The sequence below is a fragment of the Pelophylax lessonae genome (genome assembly GCF_965119305.1).
Source record: "Pelophylax lessonae genome assembly, chromosome: 1".
Taxonomy (NCBI): domain Eukaryota; kingdom Metazoa; phylum Chordata; class Amphibia; order Anura; family Ranidae; genus Pelophylax; species Pelophylax lessonae.
The window spans coordinates 204,755,591-204,780,060 of record NC_138768.1 but is presented as its reverse complement, the minus strand read 5'-3'; the positions used below and the strand labels follow the sequence as shown (position 1 = coordinate 204,780,060).

The 24,470-nt window shown below is 43.3% G+C and overlaps 1 protein-coding gene across 3 annotated transcripts in view; it reads right to left on the bottom strand.

Moving 5' to 3' along the window:
- The window catches only part of SLC12A2 (solute carrier family 12 member 2), a 192,835-nt gene that overhangs the window by 5,767 nt on the left and 162,598 nt on the right, over window positions 1–24,470 (bottom strand). The window contains exons 20-25 of one of the 3 annotated variants that reach the window (XM_082258915.1): window positions 19,480–19,611; window positions 15,797–15,844; window positions 14,434–14,556; window positions 8,670–8,781; window positions 5,613–5,699; window positions 1,091–1,226 (exon numbers count right to left, since the gene is read on the bottom strand). In XM_082258915.1, the coding sequence (XP_082115041.1) occupies window positions 1,091–1,226; window positions 5,613–5,699; window positions 8,670–8,781; window positions 14,434–14,556; window positions 15,797–15,844; window positions 19,480–19,611 (638 nt within the window). Of the gene's footprint in view, window positions 1–1,090; window positions 1,227–5,612; window positions 5,700–8,669; window positions 8,782–14,433; window positions 14,557–15,676; window positions 15,845–19,479; window positions 19,612–24,470 lie in introns of those variants that run through there. The other 2 variants (XM_082258913.1, XM_082258914.1) reach the window with 2 other exon arrangements.

Here is a 24,470-nt window from a genome sequence, read left to right as displayed (position 1 = left end):
CAAGAAAGAAATTTCCTCGATTCCCCCATCAACACAGACAGTGTTGTGTGGGAATCCCTCATGCCAGGTCATGGTCTTCCCCCGACTCCCTGCCAGGAAAAGACAGTGATTATTGCTAGCGGACACAGCAGCTGCTAGCGATAATAACAACAGAATTCAGCAGGCTGGCTGTACCCAAGCTGATCGATTAACTTGGTACATTCAGCCTGCCCATTACCGCTTTGAATCCCGACTGGTTCCTGCTGAACCAGCCGAGATTCAGTGTATGACCAGATTAAGTATACAGTATTGAACATAAGCCTAAGGCCCCTTTCACACTATCCGTCCGTCGGACGGATTCCATTTGTCTCAGCGGGGGATCGAGCCGCCGATCCCCCGCTGAGCAGGAGGATGACAGCTGTGTCTCCGCGCTGTGTGCGGAGACACAGCTGTCAGTTCCCCGTGCATCTCTATGGGGGAAATCGGATGGGAACGGACCGTCGGTCCGTTCTCATCCGATCCGCTGGACGGATGGAAAATAGGGTTTACATCCGTCCAGATTTGACGGATCGGATGTCAGCAGACATGTCTCCGCTGACATCCGATCCCCCATAGAGGTGCATGGGGGAACCGTTCAGATCCGCCAAAAAAACGGACAGGCGGATCTGAGCGGTCCGCCTGTGTGAAAGGGGCCTTATATAGTAGGCACCACAGGGAGGTATGCACTGGAGGATGCAAGGAAACAGATGTCAACTAGTTTGCTTACCACACAGATTTCTTACAGCTCACCTCTTTTTAATTAGCTACAAATCAAGAGAGCCTGTGTATGAACTGCTGTGCCTAGCTTTTGTTAGCACACAGGGAAACAGAGGCACGGTGCACAAATAAGATGATGTTTCAGATTAGCACAAAAGACGTGCTCCAGTACTTTGGCCTTTGGCTCATTCACCACTGCTAAATGTCAGAGCTGCTCCGAGTAACGGATTTTCAAAGTAACAAGCCATGGCATTATCATACACAAAAGGAAGGAACATAAATAGTATTTCTTAAATTGTTTTTTTTTTTTTTTTAAATAATAAAACCAGACATTGGGTTCAAGGATAATGTATACCTTTGTTTTGTACAGCTCTAGCTCATTATCTGTTATTCTCCATGGTTCTTCTTCTTTCATTTTGTCAGCTACATCTTGTTCTTTTTCATCTTCGTGCAGTCTAAATGGTTCAATCATCTCCTCAAAGGCTGCAACACTGGAAGTCAAAAAGACACATATATAAACAAAAGCCATAATAAATGATCATTCACTAGTCTGATTTCACAGAAAAGGCATGCTTCCCCAAGGTCACCTACAACTTAAGCTTTTTTGCTGGAATATAAAAAAAGCCACCACTTTACCATGGACAAGAATATCACCGTCTTGAAAGAAAAAGCAAATCATTTTGTTTAATTAAACCGGATCAGACAAATAACTGATTCAATGTGTTGGCATCCCTGGGAAACCAGATAATTCTCAAACAGATTTGTTGTATGAAATGACAAATCCGGTTGACGCTTATGAAATGAAACAAGCGGCGGAATAATATTTCAGGGGGATGATGGGTTCAAACACTTGCCAAATCCCGGATTTGCCACAAGTGATCCTGACAAAGCAAGGTCTGGCAATAAACACAGCCCATAAACATGACTTGGAACAATCAAATTAGTTAGTAGGTTACTTATGTGTTTTAGGTAGTAAATGAAAGGTGTCATTTTCAGCTTTGAAGTTGCTTTTCTAAAGAGCATAATTAAAGCTAACAAGATTACAGGATAAATGGAAGTCCCATTTTAGAAGGTTTCTCTAAAACCTCTGTCTGACCATAAAAGCATCACATGAAATATAGAGCAGATAACTGGCGTACAAAAACCTTAACTGAAAAAACGACCTCTGCTGCCATGCCCCCTGTTAATAAATATTTCAGCAATCTGCAAAATACTCTGTACCATCTGCTCTTGTAGTGACATTTTACTCTTCAACATATGTGCCTATTGATAGCTTTGTAAAGTGTAAGTTATACAGGCAATCAAAAGAGCCATACAAGTACAATTGTAAACTGATCTCAAAGCAGGTATTGCAGGCTATACCATTCAAATATTGTATCTGATTATTTAAAGTGATACTAAAGTCTTATTTTTTTTATTTATTTTTTTAAATAACAAATGTGCCATACTTACCTGCTCTGTGCAATTGTTTTGCACAGAGCAGCCCAGATCCTCCTCTTCTTGGGTCCCACACGGGCCCACCTGACTCCTCCCTCCTGCCAAGTGCCCCCACAGCAAGCAGCTTGCTATGGGGGCACCCAAGCCGAATCGATTCTCTGTGTTTCCATTCAGAGACGGAGCCGTGGCTCGGCCCTGCCTCCCTCTCTCCCCTCATTCGCTCACTGGCTTTGATTGACAGCAGTGGGAGCCAATGGTGCCCGCTGCTGTGTCTCAGCCAATCAGGAGGGAAAGTTCCAGACAATCGAGTCGCTCATGCAACATTGCTGGATAGAGATGGGGCTTAAGTATTAGTTGCCCCCTAGAATGCATTAAGATAAAAAAACCTTCTGCCTTTAGAACCACTTCAAGATTAAGCTGTCAAAGCATTTTATAGACTTGGCAGCCTTAAGATTGGCATGCATGGCAGACAACATCACGAAACAAAGTTGCTGTCTATGTGTTGAAGAAAATGTATGGGATAACAAATATACACAACAATAGCAACCAAATGCCAAGTATGTTTCTGTACCAATTCCCAATACTCTACAGACCCCTCTTTCTGTTTTTTGCAGCTGTCCTCCCGATGATGCCTTGTGGCACGTTTCTCATTACAAAGCCAGCTGCATGGACCAGGAAGAGACAAGCGGTCCCCTGATGACATCAGAAGATGATGGTGGCATGGGACGGGGGAGGGGGGGACGGCCGGGGGGGGGGGGGGGGGGGGGGGAGAGAGACGGGGGACGGGTTGTGTGTGTGTCTGCATTGCACTTACTGTGTTTTTAGGATTGTATGTCTGCAGAGTCAAAATCTAAGGCACTGAGACTGCTAGTCTTATGAAATGTGTAGAGAAATTTGGACATGCCACAGTTTTATATAGTAACAAAATAAAACCATAGCAAGAACTGCAATATTCACTTTCATTTCATACTTGCAAGTTTGCCAAATAAATAAAAGTGGCAACTTATTATTTAAGTAAAGATCTGACCATTACACCGGGTACTTTTCATCCCTAGGCAATGTGTTGTCATCATGGACAGAGCCAAGTGCATTACAGAGCATTCTTAGATGCACTGTGCAAGAAATATGCAAGTAAGAAGGCAGATTCAGCAACATTCCAGCAGTATAAAAGAGAAAGATAAAGCGGTTAGTGAGCTTTGAAAAAAAATGTAAAAGACATTTTAGCTTAATGAAGCCAGAACAAAGTGTAGTATAAAACAGGTGCAAGTGCATATGAAGATGACAGCTGCCAGAACTTTATTTACTGCGATGCTATAATATGCTTCACTTTCAACAAGTGCAAAACATTTAACAGCTGGAGTTGGGCCACACCTTTTACAAGTTGATGATAATATACAATTAATAAAGCTGATAAAACAAGCAGCAACTTGCAGAACTATAATATTGTCATCAAAATACAGTAGCTCACCCATGTCATATCTGTATGTTTCTAAAGGGGTTATACGTTTATAAATTTTGCCTCTGCCCAAACTATCATTGTAATATTGCTTACAAACTAAAGTTAGCAGAAATATATCAAAATGGTGTCTCTCCCCAAAAAAGTAGTTGACCATTCTATATGAAATGCAGCATAATAATATGGGGATACAGGGGATGTCTTCCACCACTGTTTGTTGCCTCTGCTAAGGCCTGCAAAAGCCCCGTACACGCTGGCTGAATGCCGATTCAATAAAAAAAAAAAAAAAAATTGGCCAACATTCGGCCTGCGTGTATGGCAGCCAGTCCGACAGAAGCCAGCTGTTTGACCGGTTTCTATCGGACGAGCATGCGGGAAAACCAGCAGCCGACCGGTTTCTTATCAGAGTTCTCAGTCCATGGCTGAGAGCGCTGATCGGAGTGTCCTGGCAGGGGGGCCTTCACCCTGTCAGAACAGAACAGCTCAGCGGAAGAGATGGCTATGCTAACATCAGATCGTTAGTACAGCGGCTCCAACCAGAGCTGACACTTTATTTTCATTTAACCTGCTGTGTTGAATGGAAAAAACTGTGTACAAGGCTTAAGTCTACAACTGTCTCAACACTTTGCTTTAATCCATAATACCTATATGCATAGCTAACACGTCTTCTCTTTGTGCTGTATGTGGCCCTGCCTTAAAACCGCTCTAAATCTGTGTAATAAATTATTGGGATTTATCGGATTTGTTGTTTTTGCAACAGTTTATACATTTTACCAGCTTGCTGGAAGACAGGTAGTGCTTCTGCAGCGGTGTAATATGTCAGGAGAGACACAGCGAGAGAAAGAGGGGAAAATGGATAGGAAAAGAGGGAGGGCGAGAGATAAAGAGGGAAAGGGAGTGAGGGAAAGGGAGTGAGAGAAAGAGAGAGAGACAGAGATCCATTCTAGCCTGTGGTTGATTAATGGAGGACTGGCAGCACACGGATGAGTTCACCCCATCAGATTTATGTAATTCTTTATAGCTGCACTTGTACAAAGTGGTGTTATTACTGCGCCATATTTAAAAAAAAATACTTAACTTGAGTTCATAGGTAACAAAACCAGAGGTAATTAGGGACAACTGTAAGTTGACAGAGGTCCTGTCTCAGTATGCTGCATGGCAGACTGCAGCTTTGCCGCTACTAACCCCCTCTCCTCCCCACCTGTCATGGGTTGTTAAAGACACAATTGGCTTCATAGCCAGTAATGCTAGCAACGCTGGTTCACCATTAAATCCACTCTCTCCTTGTAATTGCCAGCAGGCAGATCCTATAGTCAGTCAATAGGCTATGATCTGTCCACTACCTGCTGACAATCTCAAGGGGAACACACCTGATGAGGAACTAATGTCAGACTTCACCCACCTTGCTTTAAAAATTCAAGGCTTCTGCAGTGTCTGCATAAGAGAGAGGGCAGAGTTACCTATAAACACTTCTGTCTCTGCACACCTCCACACATGGTGCATGCCCAGGTAATGTACCCATTTCCAACATTTGTTGTGAGGAGGCAATATGCAATTCTAAAGAATTCTAAAGAATATCATAGAACATGTTTATTATTCCCCTAAAAGAGCAGCCTAATTATTATCCAAAAAGCATATATGACAATTAAACCTCTGATCAGGTTTTCAAAGTGATGAAATATTGTCTAGGGGCTATACCAGTGTTTCTCAATTCCGGTCCTCAGGGCTCACTAACAGGCCAGATTTTAAATATTACCTTGGGGAGATGCAGACTAGAATACTGCAATCAATGAGCAGCAAATTATATCACATGTGATGCATTTTGGTTTTCTTGCAAACCTGGCCTGTTAGTGTGCCCTGAGGACCGGAGTTGAGAAACACTGGGCTATACTACCCAAACAGTCTGAAGAAGAAAAAAGTAAATAAATAAAAAAGTAGGTCATCACAATGTAGTTATGTATATAGAAATGAAGAGCTAACATACGCTTCTTTCTTTGGCTTTGTGTTGATATCACCAAGGACCATGATATCGGAGAAGTCGATCCTGAACTTGCTAAGCAACGTCGCCATCCTGAAAACACACCAATATCAGAAATAAGAGAAAACCAAAACAAACAAAGGCACATAAATCTTCAGATGAGGCAAAGAAGTTATCATTCTACATAAAGTTAGTGTAGCTCATCTAAATCCATACTCTTGCATGCACAGTATTGACTTTCATTCACATCTAAATCCACATAAATACATATATTATCATGTATGAATGGAGAACCACTACGGATGCAAGAAGAAAAAACTATGCTGATTTCGGTTTTAAAGTCTCTCTATAGCAGATGAGTATTTACATATACAAGTAAGGCAAAAAAAGAGGGGGAGAGAATGTCTAATAGTGATCGACCGATATTGGATTTTCATTGCCGATACCGATATTTTGGCCATTGAATATCGGTATCGGCCGATAGTTTCGTACATTTTTTTTTTTAGCACTTGACAGGTACTGTTGTGGAGGGATCTGGGGGTCTAAAAGACCCCAAAACCCTCCTCTGCACTTAAAAGCATTCAAAACATGGATTTTGCTATTGGCCGAGGGGACTGCCACGTCATATCCGGCTGTGGGAGCAGCGAACCACCGTGCCATGTCCTATATGCTCTATTATTGATTATGTTTGTGAGTATGATTCTTGTTTACTTAATAAAATTTGATAAAACGGTCTTCACTATGGATGGTTCTTTCTTACATGAGGAAACTCTGGATTAACAAGCACCACCAAGGATCTTACCATCGGCAACATTAGAGTCCCATGCAAAGAGTGTGATCATCACTACATGCCTGTTTTCAAGCACATTGTGGTAAGTAGAAAACCACACGGGGGAAACCCCCATCCAAGCACGGATTAAGCACAGAAGCACTTTATTTGCATTCTTTGATGGACTAGATTATGGACTCTATGTATATATATTTGTTTCACCAATTTTTTTTCACCAATTTTTATGAATTTTTATGAATTTTTGATGCACCATTATTTATCTATATGTGAAATTGCACATTATATGTAGTTTTATTCACTATCAATTGAAGCAGCGCTGCAACACCGATTCACATTTATTTTCACGACGACTTGTTTGTGCCACCTTTCCCTAAGCTCTGATAGAGGAGCATTGTACTAGTTTTTACTGTGCTTTGCGCTGGGCTACATACACTACCCCTTCTAAGGGTCTGTATATTGCATTTTCTATTTGCATTTACAAGATTGCATTAAAAAATGTAAAGCAAAAATATAACACAATAGAGCCTTGGTTTTAAAAGAACACCCCAAAATCCTTCAATGTAAAATACATCACACGTTGTCATCCGAATGTTCTTTTAAATATATAACAGGAAAAGCTTTTGTTTTTTGGATGCTAAATTTAAAATAAATGTGTGCTGCCCCTTGGATTTCAGTTTTATGGTATAAATGATTTGCCCTATTGTTGATTAAGTCATAATTTAGTCATCTTTCCTTTCATCAAAAGATCTTTTGGTGATAAAAGGTTTTTTTTTTTTTTTTTTTTTGCTTTAAGCTCTTAGTAAGACACCACTTTGAACAGCAGCTTTTCCCACACTTCTCAAACAGGAATAACAATTTAATGGATCATAAATACTGGCAGCGGTAAGGGACAAATTGGATTACATTAGTCCAGCTTAAACTTAGATTCTGAGAAGTCTATTCCTTAGGGCAGAGCCACATTGTGATTTTTATTTATGCTAGTGTCATTAAAGAATTCCTGCAATAGTTTGCAACAATCCCTTACACTCGCACCATCTCAGGGACCCCAGGCTCACGCTCAAACTGGCCACACAGTACTAGAAATGCATGAATAATCGTTTACATCTGAGCATCACAAAAGCAATGTGTATTTGATACTGTGTAGCAGGGAGAAGAGGGGACCACTGTCACAGGGGTGCATTGAAAAATCATTACTCTCCCAGTCTATGTTGTTAACATGTGTGAGATGGACTCAGCCTTACACCACTCCACAAGCCAAGCCCTGTGACATGTTTCGCCCCTCTTACTGGGACTTAGTCGTAAAGGTTTACCTCTATGACTACACCCTGGGGGGTGGGATGAAACATGTTAGAGGACGTGGCTTGTGAAACAGTGTACGGCTGAGGCCATCTCACACATGTTAACAACAGACTGGACTGGGAGAGAGGTGATTTTTCAAAGCATGCTACACATTACTGAAAGGTGATATTTCATGCTGGCAACTTATTCCTGAGCACCAGCGGGACAATATGTATTTTTTTTCTTATAACGGCAATACAAGTATGAGCAGGTCACTGTCACAGGGGTAGTGAAGGACTGAAGTTGATTCCAGCACTGATCGTTGGAAGATTTTTAATCCTTCAGTAGTATATCTAAAATTCTTTACAAGACGTCACTTTTATCCCCAAATCCGACACACTAGTATAGTTAATATGCACTTGTTTTCCATTGACATATACTGTATACTGAAGCTTATACAAAATCGCCCAGCATTTTAAATATTACTAAGTGCTATGAACAGATTATTATGTGACTGCAATACATAGCTGGCTGGAAATGTCAAAAATGGACAAATGGTTTTCTTTTTTTTATTTTGGTATAATGTTTTTATAAAGCTCAACTTTGGCAAACAAACAACATTATCACTTGTTAACAACTTAAATAATCTCTGTCATACGGGGAACCCACACACCAAACGAAATGCGGGACTGACCGAATTTTGATCAACGTATGGCCGGCTTTAGGTAGTAAAGGTTGGTTGAGTACTGAAGCTTTCTTTCAAAAGACCAGAAGGTGTTACATAATCAAAATACTGTAACTTTTTGCCATTGTTATTGTACAGTAATCGTGCCATTTTAAAGAAAACATTGCAGCAGATCAAGGCCAATGAACTTACGAGAAGAGAATAAAAAACAGAGATGGCAGTTGAAGTAAAAAAAAGGGCATGTATTAGTACTATAAAGCCAAAGAAACTAGAACATGAAAGAGATCGAAAGAAAAATAAAAACACATACGCTCTGCGGTCATGGTCTATCCTGTTTATTTTTCCACCAATAAAAACTCGGATCTTGCAATTACTCCACTTCTTTTTTGTAGTCAACAGATAGGGTATCAGCAATGTAAGGCCTGAGCAAAATAAGAAGGGATTAGGTTGGGATGTCTTTAAAGAAAAACAAATGGAACATATGTAAACATGTGATCTCATCATGGACAACAGCTGCTGCTCTTCAGTCAACCCCAACATATACACACAGTCTGTGGTATAATGTACATGACATCCTTCTGGCCACTCTTCTAACTAAAACAGTCCTGAAAAATCAATAAGCAGCACAGATTTGCACCCCTCAGAAAAGGTTCAGCATAAATCAACTGCAAAACACAGCTGGATCTTTCCTCAGGGAGTAACAATGGGAATGAGGTCAAACCGCGCATCAGATGAAACTGAATAGGAATCAAACAGTGAACAGGAACAGTGATCTGATCAGCTGGAGAGTTTCTGAACATTTGTTCTCAAGCCAAGCTCTACAGACCCTGCTGTGTATTACTGCCGGAGAGAGTGGTCCAAGCTCACCAGCTGATCCAGCACTGTTTTCAATGGCAAGCAATTTCTGAAAGTGCTACATCATGCACATCCCATTATAAGCTGCCCCCTGCCTACAGGACACTTCCTGAGTTATCATGGTCATTAGCCATATTAAATCTGATACTATTACAAGTTATGAAGAACACAAGTTCAGCAAATAAATAGCGTGATGGTGAAGATTAGTATAGAATCGTATGGTGAATCCTTATAATTACTGAGGCCCCTCTAGAGTATGAAAAAATAATTTTTTTTCATAAAAATGTACAATAGTGTAATCAATCTTTAAATCCCCATCAACCTTCAAGCAAAAATAAATGTTCTATAATAATATTTTCTTCTATTTTGGCCATGAAAATTAAATAACTGTTATAAAAAAAAACAAAAAAAAAATGATGTTAACAAACACGTCGTACTTACTTGCTCTGTGCAATGGTTTTGCACAGAGCAGCTGTGATCCTTCTCTTCTGGGATTCCCCTTTGGCACTCCACTTGTCAAAAGAGCTTGCTGGAAAGATTTTGGCCGAACAGTGGCTGCATACAAGGAGATGTAGCTGCTGCCATCACCACCTAGCAGGATGATATGACCATTTGTGATGTTTAACCCATTCCTGCCCGTGCTATAGCTGAATGACCACTACAGCACAGGCTTATTTTGCGGGGAGGGCATACCTGGACGTCCTACCGTGATCGCGCTTGCTTCCTTCCTTTGGATTCAGCTGATCACAGATCAGGGTAAAGGGTCAATCACAGCAGCCCTTTACCACGTGATCAGCTGTGTCTAATGACAGCTGATCACGGATGCCAACACAAGCAGGTTATTGGGTTTTCTTTCCTCACGCTAACAGCATAAGGAGAGAAAAAGAGAGCCAATAACCAGCTTGCGTTAAAGGGACATTGATATCGATAATTAAGGCACTGATTATCAGTGTCCTGATTATCAGTGCAGTCCTAACACTGCCCACCAGTGTAGCCAATCAGTGCCCACCAATGCTGCCAATCAGTGCCCACCAATGCTGCCAGTGTCTCCTATCAGTGCCACCTATTAGTGCCCATCAATGATGCCCATTAGTGTCACCTCTTAGTGCCAACTGTCAGAGCCCATTAGTTCTGGCTATCAGTGCCACCTATCAATGCAGCCTCATCAGTGAACATCAGTGAAGGAGAAACATTACCTGTTTGCAGAATTTTATAACAAACTATGAAAAATGTTTTTTTTTTTTTTCAAAATTCCTAGTTTTTTTTCATTTGTTCAGCAAAAAAAAAAAAAAAAAAAAAAACCCAGTGGTGATTAAATACCACCAAAAGAAAGCTCTATTTGTGTGAAAAGAATGATAATTTAATTTGGGTACAGTGTTGCATGACCGCACAATTGTCATTCAAAGTGTGACAGCGCTAAAAGCTGAAAATTGGCCTGGGCAGGTAGGGGGTAAATGTGCCCAGTAGGCAAGTGGTTAAGGAGGATAGAGTCATTTTGTTCGGCCTCCAAGCTAGACAAATTAAATCTAAAAGTGTATGGCCAGCTTAACAACCTTAGCAGGCTGCTACTGTAAACATCAACAATAGAGTTTCACTAACTAAAGATATTTTTTTTTTCACTGTTCAGTGCCACTTAGTAGGTATGCATTCTGCTACTATCACATTGTGTGGAATCATTTAGTATGATGCAGTCTACTATTTTCTGCTTCTTGCAGGGCTACTTAATATTTCCCATTCACACCTGACATCTTGCATACACTTGCGGGTAAGTTAAATCACAGGATAAAATTGTGCATTTATCAAGGGTACAACCTTTAACCCTCCTATCCCATTTAATCATATTAGTTCTTTGATGCTGTCTACCGTTTGCCAGGTGTGTCTTCTCAGCACAAAAACGTGTATATTTGGCAGAAAGAAAATTATGTACTTTTAGTTCCCAAGATTAAACAGAACAATTTCTAGCTGAGAGATTAGCCGACTGCTATGTCATGTGTATAGATGATCTTACTCTTGCTCAAGAGATCAGTAATTACCACACACTTTTCCAATAAACGGTGCAGGTAGGTACTGGAGCTCTGAATTTAAAAAGCACTGCAGTATAACCCATAATTTGATTACTACAAAAATCTTTAACATAAAATATATATATATACACACACACACACACTGCTCAAAAAAATTAAAGGAACATGTTTTAATCAGAGTATAGTATCAAGTCAAACTCCTGGAAAATTGATCTGGTCAGTTACATACACAGGGGGTTGTTTATCAGTTTCAGTTGCTTTGGTGTTAATGAAATGAACAGGTGCACTAGACTGACAACAATGAGCCAACTCACAAAACAGGAATGGTTTTACAGGTGGAGGCCACTTTCCCTTTTTAATTTTTCGCTAGTTTTGCATTTGGCTAGGGTCAGTGTCACTACTGTTAGCATGAGATGATACTTGGACCCTATAGAGGTTGGAAAGGCAGTCCAACTCCAACAGGATGGCACATCAATATGTGCCCTTGCCAGAAGGTTTGCTGTGTCTCCCAGCACAGTCTCAAGAGCATGAAGGCGATTCCAGAAGACAGACAGTTACTATAGGAGAGCTGGACGGGGCCGTAGAAGGTCCTTAGCCCATCAGTAGGACCAGTATCTGCTCCTTTGTGCAAGGAGAAATGATGAGCACTGCCAGAGCCCTACAAAATGACCTCCAGCAGGCCACTGGTGGGAATGTCTCTGACCAAACAATCAGAAACAGACTTCATGAGGGTAGCCTGAGGGCCCGGCGTCTTCTAGTAGGCCCCGTGCTTGCTGCCAGGCACTGTGGAGCTTGATTGGCATTTACCTTTAAACACCAGAATTGGCAAGTCTGCCACTGGCACCCTGTGCTTTTCACAGATTAGAGCAGGGTCATCCTGGGCACATGTGACAGATGCAAAAGGGTGCGGAAAAGCCATGGTGAACGTTATGCTGCCTGTAATATTCAGCATGACTGGTTTGGTGGTGGGTCAGTGATGGTCTGGGGAGGCATGTCCATGGAGGAACATACAGACCTCTACAGGCTTGACAATGGCACCCTGACTGCCATTAGGAATTGGGATGAAATCCTTGAACCCATTTTCAAACCATACGCTGGTGCAGTGGGTCCTTGTTTCCTCTTGGTGCACGACAATGCCTGGACTTATGTAGTGAGAGTTCCTGGAGAATTCCTGGAGAATGAAGGAATTGATACCATTGAATGGCCCCCTCGCCTGACCTAAATCCAATAGAAAACCCTCTAGGACATTATTAGGAGCTCAGTGATGCCCTGGTCCAGATCTGGGAGAAAATACCCCAGGACACCATCTGTTGTCTCATTAGGAGCATGCCCCGACATTGTCAGGCATGCATAACAAGCATGTGGAGGCCGTAGAAAAACTACCATTTTGAGTTGCTGCAATGAATTTTCCACAAAATGGACTAGCCTGCTGCATCATTTTTTCACTTTGATTTTTGGAGGGGTCTTTGAATTCAGCCCTCTAGAGGGTGTTCATTTTTATTTCCATCAACGATTTGGCATCTTTTCGTTCCTAACACATTACCCAGTCCATATCAGTATAGATATTCAGTATGAGATTTTCCCCCTTTGAGATCTGATGTGTTTTCAAAGCCTTCCTTTAGTTTTTTTGAGCAGTGTATATACACTGTCAGGTGGACCAAAACAATGTCCCAGAGGTGTTTTATTGGATTCAGGTCAGGCGAGCGTGGGGGCAATTCAGTGGTATCAATTCTTTCATCCTCCAAGAACTGACCGCATACTTTTACCACATGAGGCCGGGCATTGTTGTGCACCAGCAGGAACCCAGGAACCACTGCACCAGTGTAGGGTCTGACAATGGGTCCAAGGATTTCATTCCGATACCGAATGGCAGTCAAGGTGCCATTCTCTAGCCTGTGAAGGTCTGTGCATCCCTACATGGATATGCCTCTGAAGACCATCACTGAGCCACCATCAAACTGGTAATGCTGAATGATGTTACAGGCAGCATAATGTTCTCTACGACTTCTCCAGATCCTTCACGTCTGTCACATGTTCTCAGGGTGAACCCCATCTGTGAAACACACAGGGCGCCCAGTGGTGGACCTGCCAATTCTGGTATTCAATCGCAAATGCCAATCGAGCTCCACAGTGCCGGGCAGTGAGCACAGGGCCCAACAGAGGACGTCGGGCCCTCAGGCCATCCTCATGAAGTCTGTTTCAGATTGTTTTGTCAGAGACATTCACACCAGTGGCCTGCTGGAGGTCATTTTGTACAGCTCTGACAGTGCTCATCCTGTTTCTCCTTGCACAAAGGAGCAGATACCAGCCCTGCAGATGGGTTAAGGTTAAGGACCTTCTATGGCCTGTCTAACTTTCCTAGAGTAACTGCCTGTCTCCTGGAATCTCCTCCATGCTCTTGAGACTGTGCTGGGAGACACAGCAAACCTTCTGGTATTGATGTGCCATCCTGGAGGAGTTTGACTGCCTTTGCAACCTCTATAGGGTCCAGCTATCGCCTCATGCTACCAGTAGTGACACATAACCCTAGCCAAACTCAAAACTAGTGAAAAACAGTCAGAAAAGAGTGGCCTCCACCTGTAAAAACATTCTTGTTTTGGAGGTTGTCTCATTGTTGTCCATCTAGTGCACCTGCTGTTAATTTGATTATCACCAAAGCAGTCAAAACTGACCAACAACTGCCTCCGTTACTTAACTGACCAGATCAATATCCCATGAGCTTTTTGACTTGATGTTATTCTCCGATTAAAAAGAGTTCCTTTCATTTTTTTGAGAAATGATAAAGATGTGTACAAAATTAGCAAGTAATACATGGTAATGGAAAAAATGCACATATCATGCTTTTGTGAACTGATGCCAATGCTGAAAGACAAACAACTGCAACACATTAAACGAAAAGGAGGTAATATGATGGTTATTTGGAAATCAAATTTGTTATTTAATTAAACCAATCCAGGGGTTGATATAAATACTAGATAACAGTGATTTTCTGAGGTTATTAGGAGAAGTAAGTTATATGATAGCTATTGCTGGTTTTAATGAAAGGCTACCAAACGGAAAATGCCAAGTTCCTGGTGTAAAAAAAAAAAAACCTCTAATTGCTCACAGGAATGGAATGTAAAGATACAGTTCTAATATTGGTCTTTATGTCTAGAATTGTGAAGAAACATCTTATTTAACCCTTCATATAGCTACCTCCATCGTCAAAGAGCCACCACACATCAATGGTATTTTTGCCTTGCTTTCTCTGGAACTGTAAGCTGGCGTCCAGAAGTCTCTGGTCTGCAGAATTCAGTGCTACACCATGTCCTTTGGAATCTGCAAAGGCAGGACACAAAAATAAAACACAACGCACAGCATCGGTTTGTTTTTTTTTGTTTTTTTAACTGCAAAAGATGAAAAGAGTAGGAAGTAGTAAGTGAATTGTCTGTCTCGTAACACAGCCAAGATTACTTCTCCTTTTCCTTCTACAGGATCTCCTTGATCCAATCCTCCAGTCACAACTTTAATACCAAAGCAAGCTGCCCTGACATAGCGGTTCATGTACTTGTTTACTGCATTGAAATATTTTAAAGATACACTGCACAGCATCTAAATGTCAACAAAAAATATCTTTATGGTTAATTTTTTTTTCTCAAAACTGCACTGCTCACACTATTACAAAATATGCTCAATAGCACCTGATGCCGAGAAAGCTGATTGACCTTACAGTCGAAGAGTAACAAAACATGTATCACTATGAAAGGACTAGTATCTCCTAAACTTCAAACCCTGGGCAAGAAGGCCTTCCTCCCCAATGTTAATATTCCACCTCCACTCCTGTCCAATTTTCGCTTTCAATGGAGAAGGGTAAGACAAATTATTAGTGAATTACACAGCTTTTCTGAAAGCACTTGTGGAGGGTCTCCTTTGTTAATAATCAGGTGCATAGGATGTGCTCATGGAAGGAATGTGGTGCAATGAACTAAAGCACTACATTTGTGTAAAGACTAAAAAAGATCCTAGGTACTTCAGATTTTTTTTTTAATGCTGAAGGACTAGCAAATCGAATGTGGTCTTCAATACGGTCAATAGTATTGGACTTTGCAGCTAAAAAACACAAAAGAGCCTGCATAACTCAGGCCCATAATCATACTCGCAATCATCCTAAAAAAACCTACAGTGAAAGAATCCATGTTCCACTTTCAAATCATTGTTCAAACAAAGCAGAAATTTAAAAACATTATTTGGTCTGTCCACAGATAAACAAAATGAGAAAACCTCAAAAAGTGGAATAGGATACATAGTAAAAAAAAAAAAAAAAAAAAAACGGAAAAAAAAATCCTGAAAAACAAAAGTCAGGTTTTATGCCTCATTACTGACTACAAAATCATAGTTTTCCCCAAGTTCTGGTCATCTGTCCAGATGTCACTTCTATCCTACAGTGGAATGTATGTCATGGTCAAGAAAAGAAAACTCACAGAGAACACTTAGGAAGCATACAGAAAAGGATACAGGAAATAAAGAAAAGATTAAGACTAAAAAGGGATGTAGCTAAAACAAAAGTGATAATGCCTGCCTTTTTTCAAAAGAGGTTGTGTAGGTGTTTTTCCATCGTCTTCATCATCTGGATATTATTTAAAAAGAAAAATGAAAAGCAGTGTTATTTGTGTTTAGCTATGTTAACACCAACAAAAAGAATGGTAACCTTAAACTCTTAGGCTCGGTTCACCTTTCTGTTGTCAAGAATTTTTAACACACGCTTTCATGTGTGTCAGACCCCATTCACACTGCCGCGACCAGAAAGTCGCCTCATAAGGGGCGACTTGTTAACGCGACTTTCAGCGTGACTTCAGCGCGACTTTGTGCGAACTCAGTGCGACTTGTATGATAGATGACTTTGTACGACTTTGTATTTGGCCAATCAGAATATGATGGTTCTGGGTCATGCTCAATCACACAAAAAAAAAGTTCTTAAAAATTGTCGTTTTTGATAGAGAGCCAATTATTGAAAAAAAAATGAGATTTCTTTGAATTTAGTGTTTGGGCGTTTATCGGGCATTTTTTGGGCGTCTTTGGAGGCAGGCATGACATCTGAACTTCTGTGTAGGGGTATATATACACACATATATGTATATATACACATATAGGTGTGAAAGGAGCGGAACCCCATTCCTGCGTTAATGAAATTATTTGCAGGGATAGGGTTTCGCTCCTATCACACCTGTATGTGTATATATATATATACCCCTATACAGAAGTTCAGATGTCATGCCTGCTTCCAAAGACGCCCAAAAAATGCTCAATAAATGCCTGCAACAAAAACGCCCAGGTGGAGCGGAGCCCCATCCCTGTGTTACTAAAAATTCTAAGAAAAATTATCTTTTTTTCTGGTTCTGGACATGCTACAGCGCTGAAACTTCACAGGTACACTTTTTAGACCCCCCAGACACTAAATCCAAAAAAAAGTCATGCCTGCCTCCAAAGACGCCCAAAAAATGCCGGATAAACGCCTGCAACAAAACGCCCAGGTGGAGCGGAGCCCCATCCCTGCGCTACTAAAAATTCTAAGAAAAATTATCTTTTTTTCTGGTTCAGGACCATTTTAATGGAAAGTCGGATCACAAGTCACTTCAAAGATAAGGAGGCGACTCCCATTGAAGTCTATGGGACAAGTCGGATACAAGTCGCCTCAAAGTAGTACAGGACCCTTTTCTGAAGTGGGAACGACTTCAGTAGTGCTAATTAAGACGGCACTCATTGATTAACATTGCTTTTGTTAAGTCAAGCGACTTGGGGCGACTTGAGGGCACACAAGTCGCCTCACAAGTCGCGGCAGTGTGAATGGACTCTTAACGTGTGCTTTCATGCATTCCCTGCTACTTTGTTACGTTTTGTTAATCAATCAAATGGTAAATAAAGTGGAGGTTGTTATGATAGTCGGTGGCTACCATGTGCTAGAAACGCATGTGTTTTCATGTGCTGCCATTGCCATCATTAGGAATTACAATATACACGAGGCACGAAAAAAAAAAAAAATGGATCTGTGCTTTTTGTGGTCAACACAGGGCAGAGGGCACCTAGGTGGATTCAGAATCGATGTGATGGTGCATCGGTCCCCCCGTCATCTCTAAGGGTGAGAACTGAAGATCAAACACCACTGATCACTCAGTTCTTCCTGCCGCTCTGAACAAAGAGCTGGTGACTGTGCGATCTTTTCCCAGCCTGGACCGCCTCTGTAAGGTCAGCCGACAGTAGACTTCAACCCACTGTCAGCTGAAAACGGATTGCAGGAGTGCAGAACAAAACACTCCTGTAATCCACAGGAGAAGTACAGCCAAAGGAGCTTGGCTGTACTTCTTCTTTACTCTAAAGTAAACGTTTGAAAAGGCTAAAATCTTTTATTGAACCCCATGTGTTCCTCTCTGGTTCTATATACCTGAGATGAGAAAAATCATACCAAATGATGTACATGGCAGGGAAACTGTAGCCAATAAACTACTTCACAGCATGAATGCATTTTAAATGGCAAAACTAAACATATACATTGTAAGATATACAGGTATACAAATAACTGTACTTATATTTTAGATAATAATTTGCAACCAATCGTTAAAAGAAAAACAATTGGAAATAAGTTTTCTCTACAGGTTATCCACAACAAAGAGTAAGAGTTTTAAAGTTCTCATCCACCCAACAGTGCTGTGTAGCAGCCACTATATAGGTGGCAGTGCAAGCCATCACCCAGGCAGCTCTTCCTGTTTTTGGACCAGGTCCACCGATGACACTATCAATGTAATCCAGTAATCAGGAGTGACATTACCTGGCTCTGCTGCTTTGTTGTTTAAAACCTTTAGTTTTTCAACAACCCTGCACAGACCTGAAATCTATTGTCCCGCCAGAAGCACCGAGATCACCCTGGGCTGCTCAGCATCCCTGTTAATTAAAAAACATCTTGCATTCTTTTCAATTAATGCAAGGTGCTCTATGACTGGTTGAGGGGCAGATGAACAGCACAGTATCCCCTTCTCCTATCACAGAGCACAATGAAAACAGTCTCTTTAAATGTGGGGATAACAGCAACTCAGACAGAACCATTATGGTAAGTGGCCCAGAATTCGCCTTTGGTAAATAACATGTAGACTCTGCAGGAGAAGGTACTCATGTCACCTCTATGGCTCACCAAGGTATTTGCTAGCTACAAAGTCCTGCATAACTGTAGTGAAAACCTCAGCCTAAAAGGGCAGAAGAACCGTGCACACCCAGCAAAGCTAAAGAGGACCCTGATGACGAAATAGACAGGCAAACATATTCTGGGCTCCATCAGTGGGGGGCATGTTGTAGGACCATTAGAAGAATGTGATCGGAGGGAGCTCGTTACAGTGGGACTGCCCCCTTGTGTCTAGATTCAGACATGTTGCAACCATGTGACAACTTAGGGATTCAGAGTAAGAGGCAAGGGCTTAGCTACTCATGAAACCCAAAGAGCTAGTAGCAGAAGAGGGTTAATGAGGTGACCAAAATCACTGTAGACAGGCAGCAGGAACTGAGCAAAGATTGGAGCTCTATGAGGTTCTTTGCAAGCAGAAGCAGTAGCGGGGAAATGCTTCCCTGACACTGTATTGCAGAGGGCATGGGTCGTGCGCACACGCAACACTCCACCCATTGGATGAGGTCAGTGTTAAGTACCACAGTGTTCATCCCTTTTGCTGTGAAAACTGGGAGGAAATCGGAAATTCAAAGGTGCCCAGCAACAAAGTGAGTCTTTAGAAAAAGGTCAAGTGCCAGGGCAATGCTTTAGGCTCTGGACCTAGAAAGCACTCTGCAGCTAACTTGATACCAGGATAGAGCCAGGAAAGCTCCTGGTCCCTGTGTGCCCTGAGGTCATTTCCAGGCTATCCCTGCAATATCCAGTCTAGCAGGGTCCAGACTTGGCATTCAAAAATGCAGGCTGAGGTTCCCCCTCCACCGATGCAGTCCAATACACCAGCCCTAGCAGCGATGTAGAGAAGATTATTCATTAAAGAAAAGAAAATAAAATGGTGCTAATAAGTCTTTTACACAGCAGAGCTAAAGAAAACATGTTCATCCACCACCTAGGAGAAAAAAATGAAGTATGCTGGTGGTAGGAGGAGGTGGCCTATAGTCTTTTGTTTGCAAGTGTGCAATCCTTCTGCAGACAGCAGTACAATCCAAAGGTGAAAGACCCTGTGACTCTCAACAGATGAGAAACAAATACAGCTTCACACATTATGTGGATACCTTTTCGCATCATGGGACTTGTGTCACTTGAGAACTGTTTCGAAGACTCTGCCTCAGCCTTTTTACTATAGTCTACATTTACTATCACATCCTTGGTACCAGGTGACTTTTCTTGAGATGATAGTAATTCCTCTGGAGGAATAAGAAAACAGAAAAAAAAAAAACAAATTAAAATATAATCACCAACATTATATATATATATTTATATAGTCTCAATTATCTACAAATTTGTATGGATTTTTGCTCTATGCTTTTGTTACAAAGGAGGCATGTACACATCAGGGAAAATATCACCAAAGTAATCCTATCAGAAGGGTTTGGGGATGGGGCAGGAAACCAGAACACATAGGAAGCTGACATAAACAAAATTTACACATAACAGAACTTTTACACAACAGCTACACTGACTTCCAGATTGTCTGACAAACCAGCTCAAAGAAGGATAAAAACAGTTACTTTCCATTACTCAGCTGTAATGCCCACAATATGTGTAGTTAAAGTTCAAAAGCAATACAATCAATAAAAAAAAAAAAAAAAAGTTTGCAAATTCCTGTAACACATCTAAAGTTACTAGCGGACAGCAACACAAGCTTTGTAAATTTGCAAATTGTCATCTAATTAATTAATGGTCATTTCAGAGTCTCTATGATTAGGGAGGGTCTCATTTGTAAACAGATAACAGAAGAAAATGTATAGCTGGTAGTACTGTATATGCCTGTCATAGAAAAAAATGGGATTTTTGACTTACCGTAAAATCCATTTCTCTGATGTTCATTGACAGACACAGCTCCTGGTATTCACAGCAATTGGGTTATACTGCCCCCTACAGGAGGACGACACTAGGCAGAAAAAAATTCCAGGTGGCCGCCTTGCAAACCTGCGTCACTGACGCCTGATGACAGAAGGTCCAGGAAGCATTAAGCGCCCTAGTAGAGTGCACCTTGACAGGTAAAAGGAGGAAACCGACCCCCTGATGGAATATGCCTGAACCACTGTGTCTGATCTATCTGGAAATGGTCTCAGAAAAAGCAGACACCCCTTTTCGAGGTCCGTCTGCGAGCACAAATAGAGAATCGTGACTTCCTGAAAGACTCCGTAGCTGCCAGGTACACCCCAATGGCTCGAACCACATCCAAGGCATGCAAGCAAATTTCGTTTGAATGTTTAGGCCTGGGATACAGGGAAGGCAACACATTGTCTTCATTCAAATGAAAATCAGAGACAACCTTTGGAAAGAAAAGACAGACCGGACAGGGCGAAGAACCACCTTATCCCTGTGAATCACCAGATAGGATGAACAACAGGATAACGCCGCCAGTTACGACACTCTGAGCACAGAGATGATAGCCACCAAAAAGGCCACCTTCTGGGACAGCTTAAGCAGGGGAATCTCCCAAATAATTTCAAAGGGAGGCTTCTATGAAGCTGAAAGCACCAAATTTAGTTCCCAAGGTGGCAACGGAGCCCGCACTGGAGGGACCAAATGTCAGATGCCCTGAAGAAAGGTAAGCACCAAGGAGCGCGTGGCCAAAGATCTTTTGAAGAAGACCACCAAAACCGACACCTGGCCTTTGATGGTACTCAAGGCCAATTTCTGTTCAACCCCCATTGAAGGAAGGGTAAGACCTGAGCCACCCAGAAGGAGCGAGGATGAACCCCAAGTGACTCACACCATGCAATGTACGTCTTCCACGTACGATGGTAGATCTTCCTAGAAGTAGATTTCCTAGCTTTCAGCAGTGTAGGAATCACCTATTTAGATGAACCTCTATCCTTCAGCACCTGGCGTTCAACAGCCAAGCCGTCAAAGCCAGCGACTGTAAAGCAGGATGGAAGATCGGTCCTCGGGAAAGCAGATCCTCCCCTGAGAGGAAGCTTCCAAGGAACATCGGCAACTTTCCGCACCAGATCGGCGTACCAAGCACGTCGAGGCCAGTCTGAAGCCACTAAGATGACCGGAATCCCTTCTGCCTCTATCCTGAATAGAAGTCTGGGCAGAAGCTTGAGGAGGGAAGGCGTAAATCAGCCGATACTGACCCCACGGGGGCCACCAGCACATCTGTGGTGTCTGCCAGAGGATCCCTTGACTGAGCCATAAACCTCTGCACATTTCTGTTGAGCCGAGATGCCAACAGATCCACCTCGGGGGTGCCCCACCAGACACAGCTGATGAAATCCCTCCAGATGAAGGGATCACTCCCCTTGGTCTAACGCCTGCCGACTGAGGTAATCTGCCTGCCAATTTTCCACCCCAGGAATGTGAATGGCTTAGAGGGCTGGAACGAACCGTTCTGCCACCTTAAAATGCCAGGTACCTCCAGAGCCGCCAGGACACTTCTTGTGCCCCCTTGGTGATTGATACAAGCAATGGCCATGGCATTGTCCGATTGAATGCGCACTGGACAAGTTTGCGTCCAATGATCCAGACACAGTCTGATCGCTCAGCGTTCCAAGACATTGATCAGTAGTCTGGGCTCTTCCAGCATCCAGATCCCCTGAACAGAATGGTTGCTGAGGATGCTTCCCCAGCTGGACAGGCTGGCATCCGTGGTGACCACTGTCCAACACAAGGGGAGAAAGGATTTTTCCCAGCCGAAGTGCCAGAGAATGAAGCCACCACATCAGGAACTCCCTCATTCCCCGACTCAGCCGGATCGGATTGTCCAGAGGTCTTGTCCCATTTGGTCAGAATCTCCCTTTGCAGGGACCTCATATGGAACGGTGCAAACGGAACTGCCTCAAAAAGGTAGACACCATCAGGCCCAGTCCAGAGGGACAACCATCTGTTGGACAGCAGGAGGCGAATTGCAGCCTGCAATTACTGGAGTTTGCCCAGAGTAAGGAGCACTCTGGCTAAGGCCGAGTCCAGAGTCAGGCCCAGATAGTGCAGCTTTGTGAACGGAGACATAGCAGACTTCTGAAAATTCAGAATTCAGCCGAACTCCCGCAGAGTTCGAATTGTGATCTCCAGGTCTTCCATGAGAGCAGAGGGAGACTCCGCTCGCAGAAGGAGATCGTCCAGGTAGCCCAGTACCGCGATTCCCTGCTGGCATAGCAAAGCTAGCATCGGGGCTAACACTTTTGTGAAGACCTGAAGAGCAGAGGGGAGACCAAAGGGTAACGCCACTAACTGAAAACGCTCCTCTCCCACAGCAAAGCTGAGAAAACGCTGGCCTGGTCTCCCTCCTGGGTCCCTGTATGCCGCGCTGGGTTACCATTTTGTTGTAGCCTGTGTATTCCTATACACGGCGACCATGTTTGTGTAGTCCGGCCGCCATTTTGCTGTGGTTTGCCTTGAAAATAGCGGCAGCCATTACAGTGGAGCCCTGTGGGCTGCGGTTTCGGCGGTGCGAGCCCCTCCTCATCACTTGGTGCTGACTCCTGTATGACTTTACTTTCTGATTGCCGCATTTGTATTGCATTATCCTGGTTGCTGCAGGCGCTTGTTTCTGTGGGTGGCGAGTCTGGTGGGGTCCTCTCCCTCTCTGCTGAGAATCGCTTTGTGTCTGGTGACCGGGTGGTGCTGCCAGCGCTGTGGGGGTTGTCCCTTAGCAGTGTTTTTCCCCTTTTGTGAGGTCTCCCCGGTGACTCATGGGAGTCTTTGGAGCACATTTTTCCACCTGATCCCCCCTCTGAGGATGCCAGTCCCTCCGGGTCCCAACCATCTATCCATGTAATGCCAGCGGTCCTGGAGTTCCTTGTGTACCGGGTGAAGGGGGCTTGCGAGCGACGGGCTAGCAAAATGCGCCCCCCGCCTTCCCCTGCCTCATCTGTCTCATGAGATCCTGAATATGATTCTGCTGCCACAGACGTGGGTCACTCTGCTGGGTCTGCAACCACGCGCCTGGAATCCTCTGATAGTGAGGATGATTCCACCACATCTACGGCCACACACGAAAAGGCGCTGATTGTATCTGTGCTTGAAACCCTAAAGATGGAGGATGGATCCAGGCAGGTGGGGGCCCTTGCAGGAGCCCCCACCTGGTACAACCCCCCCGCGCAGTCCATCATCCGGTCGCCGGCAGCGCACCCCCCCTCCCCTGCCCCCACCCCAGGAACAGTGGCTAGGCCACCCAAACAGCCCCAGTGTATGTGGAGAGGCAGATGAGGGACTCAGCAAGGGGGGTGCCTGAGGGAAGGAGGGAAACCAGGGGTCCGACCGTCCTGAGGGGCCCACGTCCACCCCAAAACCCTCCAGGGGGAGAGGGGGGACCGCTACTCACCATACCAGGAACCAGACGGGCACTGCTCCAGACAGAACCCCTCTCCATTGAAACGGGGGGCTGTCGGCCAGGAGGAATGCTGCGACTCCAGCCGAGACCCGGTCGTATGCCACCTCGCAAGGGGTTTAACTGGCAGGCCAGCCCCCGTCCAGTGGGGCTATGTCGCGGCCGACCTAGTGCAGAGCGGAGGTCTGCGCGCGCTCACTGGCCAGACTGGGGCGACCACTAGATCTAGATTACCCATCTGTTGCCCAGTCCGGCAGTTGATTGTAGATCTCACAGGAAAAATCCAGGATAAAATTTCTATATAAAAAGAAAAAAATTTGCCAGGGAACTAGGTCCTTACCTCTGACTATATCTCCTGGCTATAGCAGAGAGAGGGAGTATATCCCCTGGGACTGCCCATGCCTACTGTCCTACTCCTGCAGGGAGCAGTATAACCCAATGGTTATGAATACCAGGAGCTGTGTCCATCAATGAACAAAAGAGAAAAATGTTATTTAGCATAACAAAAATCTTTTATTACACAACATGTGTTAATTGGCTTTTTCAGCCATATCCCAATCTGTTTAGGTAGCGGGTGAGAAGTCACATTATTAACAGTCTAGTATGGGAGTTTGGAATCTGGGCCACTGGATTCTGAAGGCAATTTGACATCGATAGACTTGGGCAGCTATTGATTAGGTACTATTGATCATTTAACTTCCACCCGGACAAGCTAACAGATTTGTAGTAATTATAATTTCAATGACAAAATGCAACTAGGAC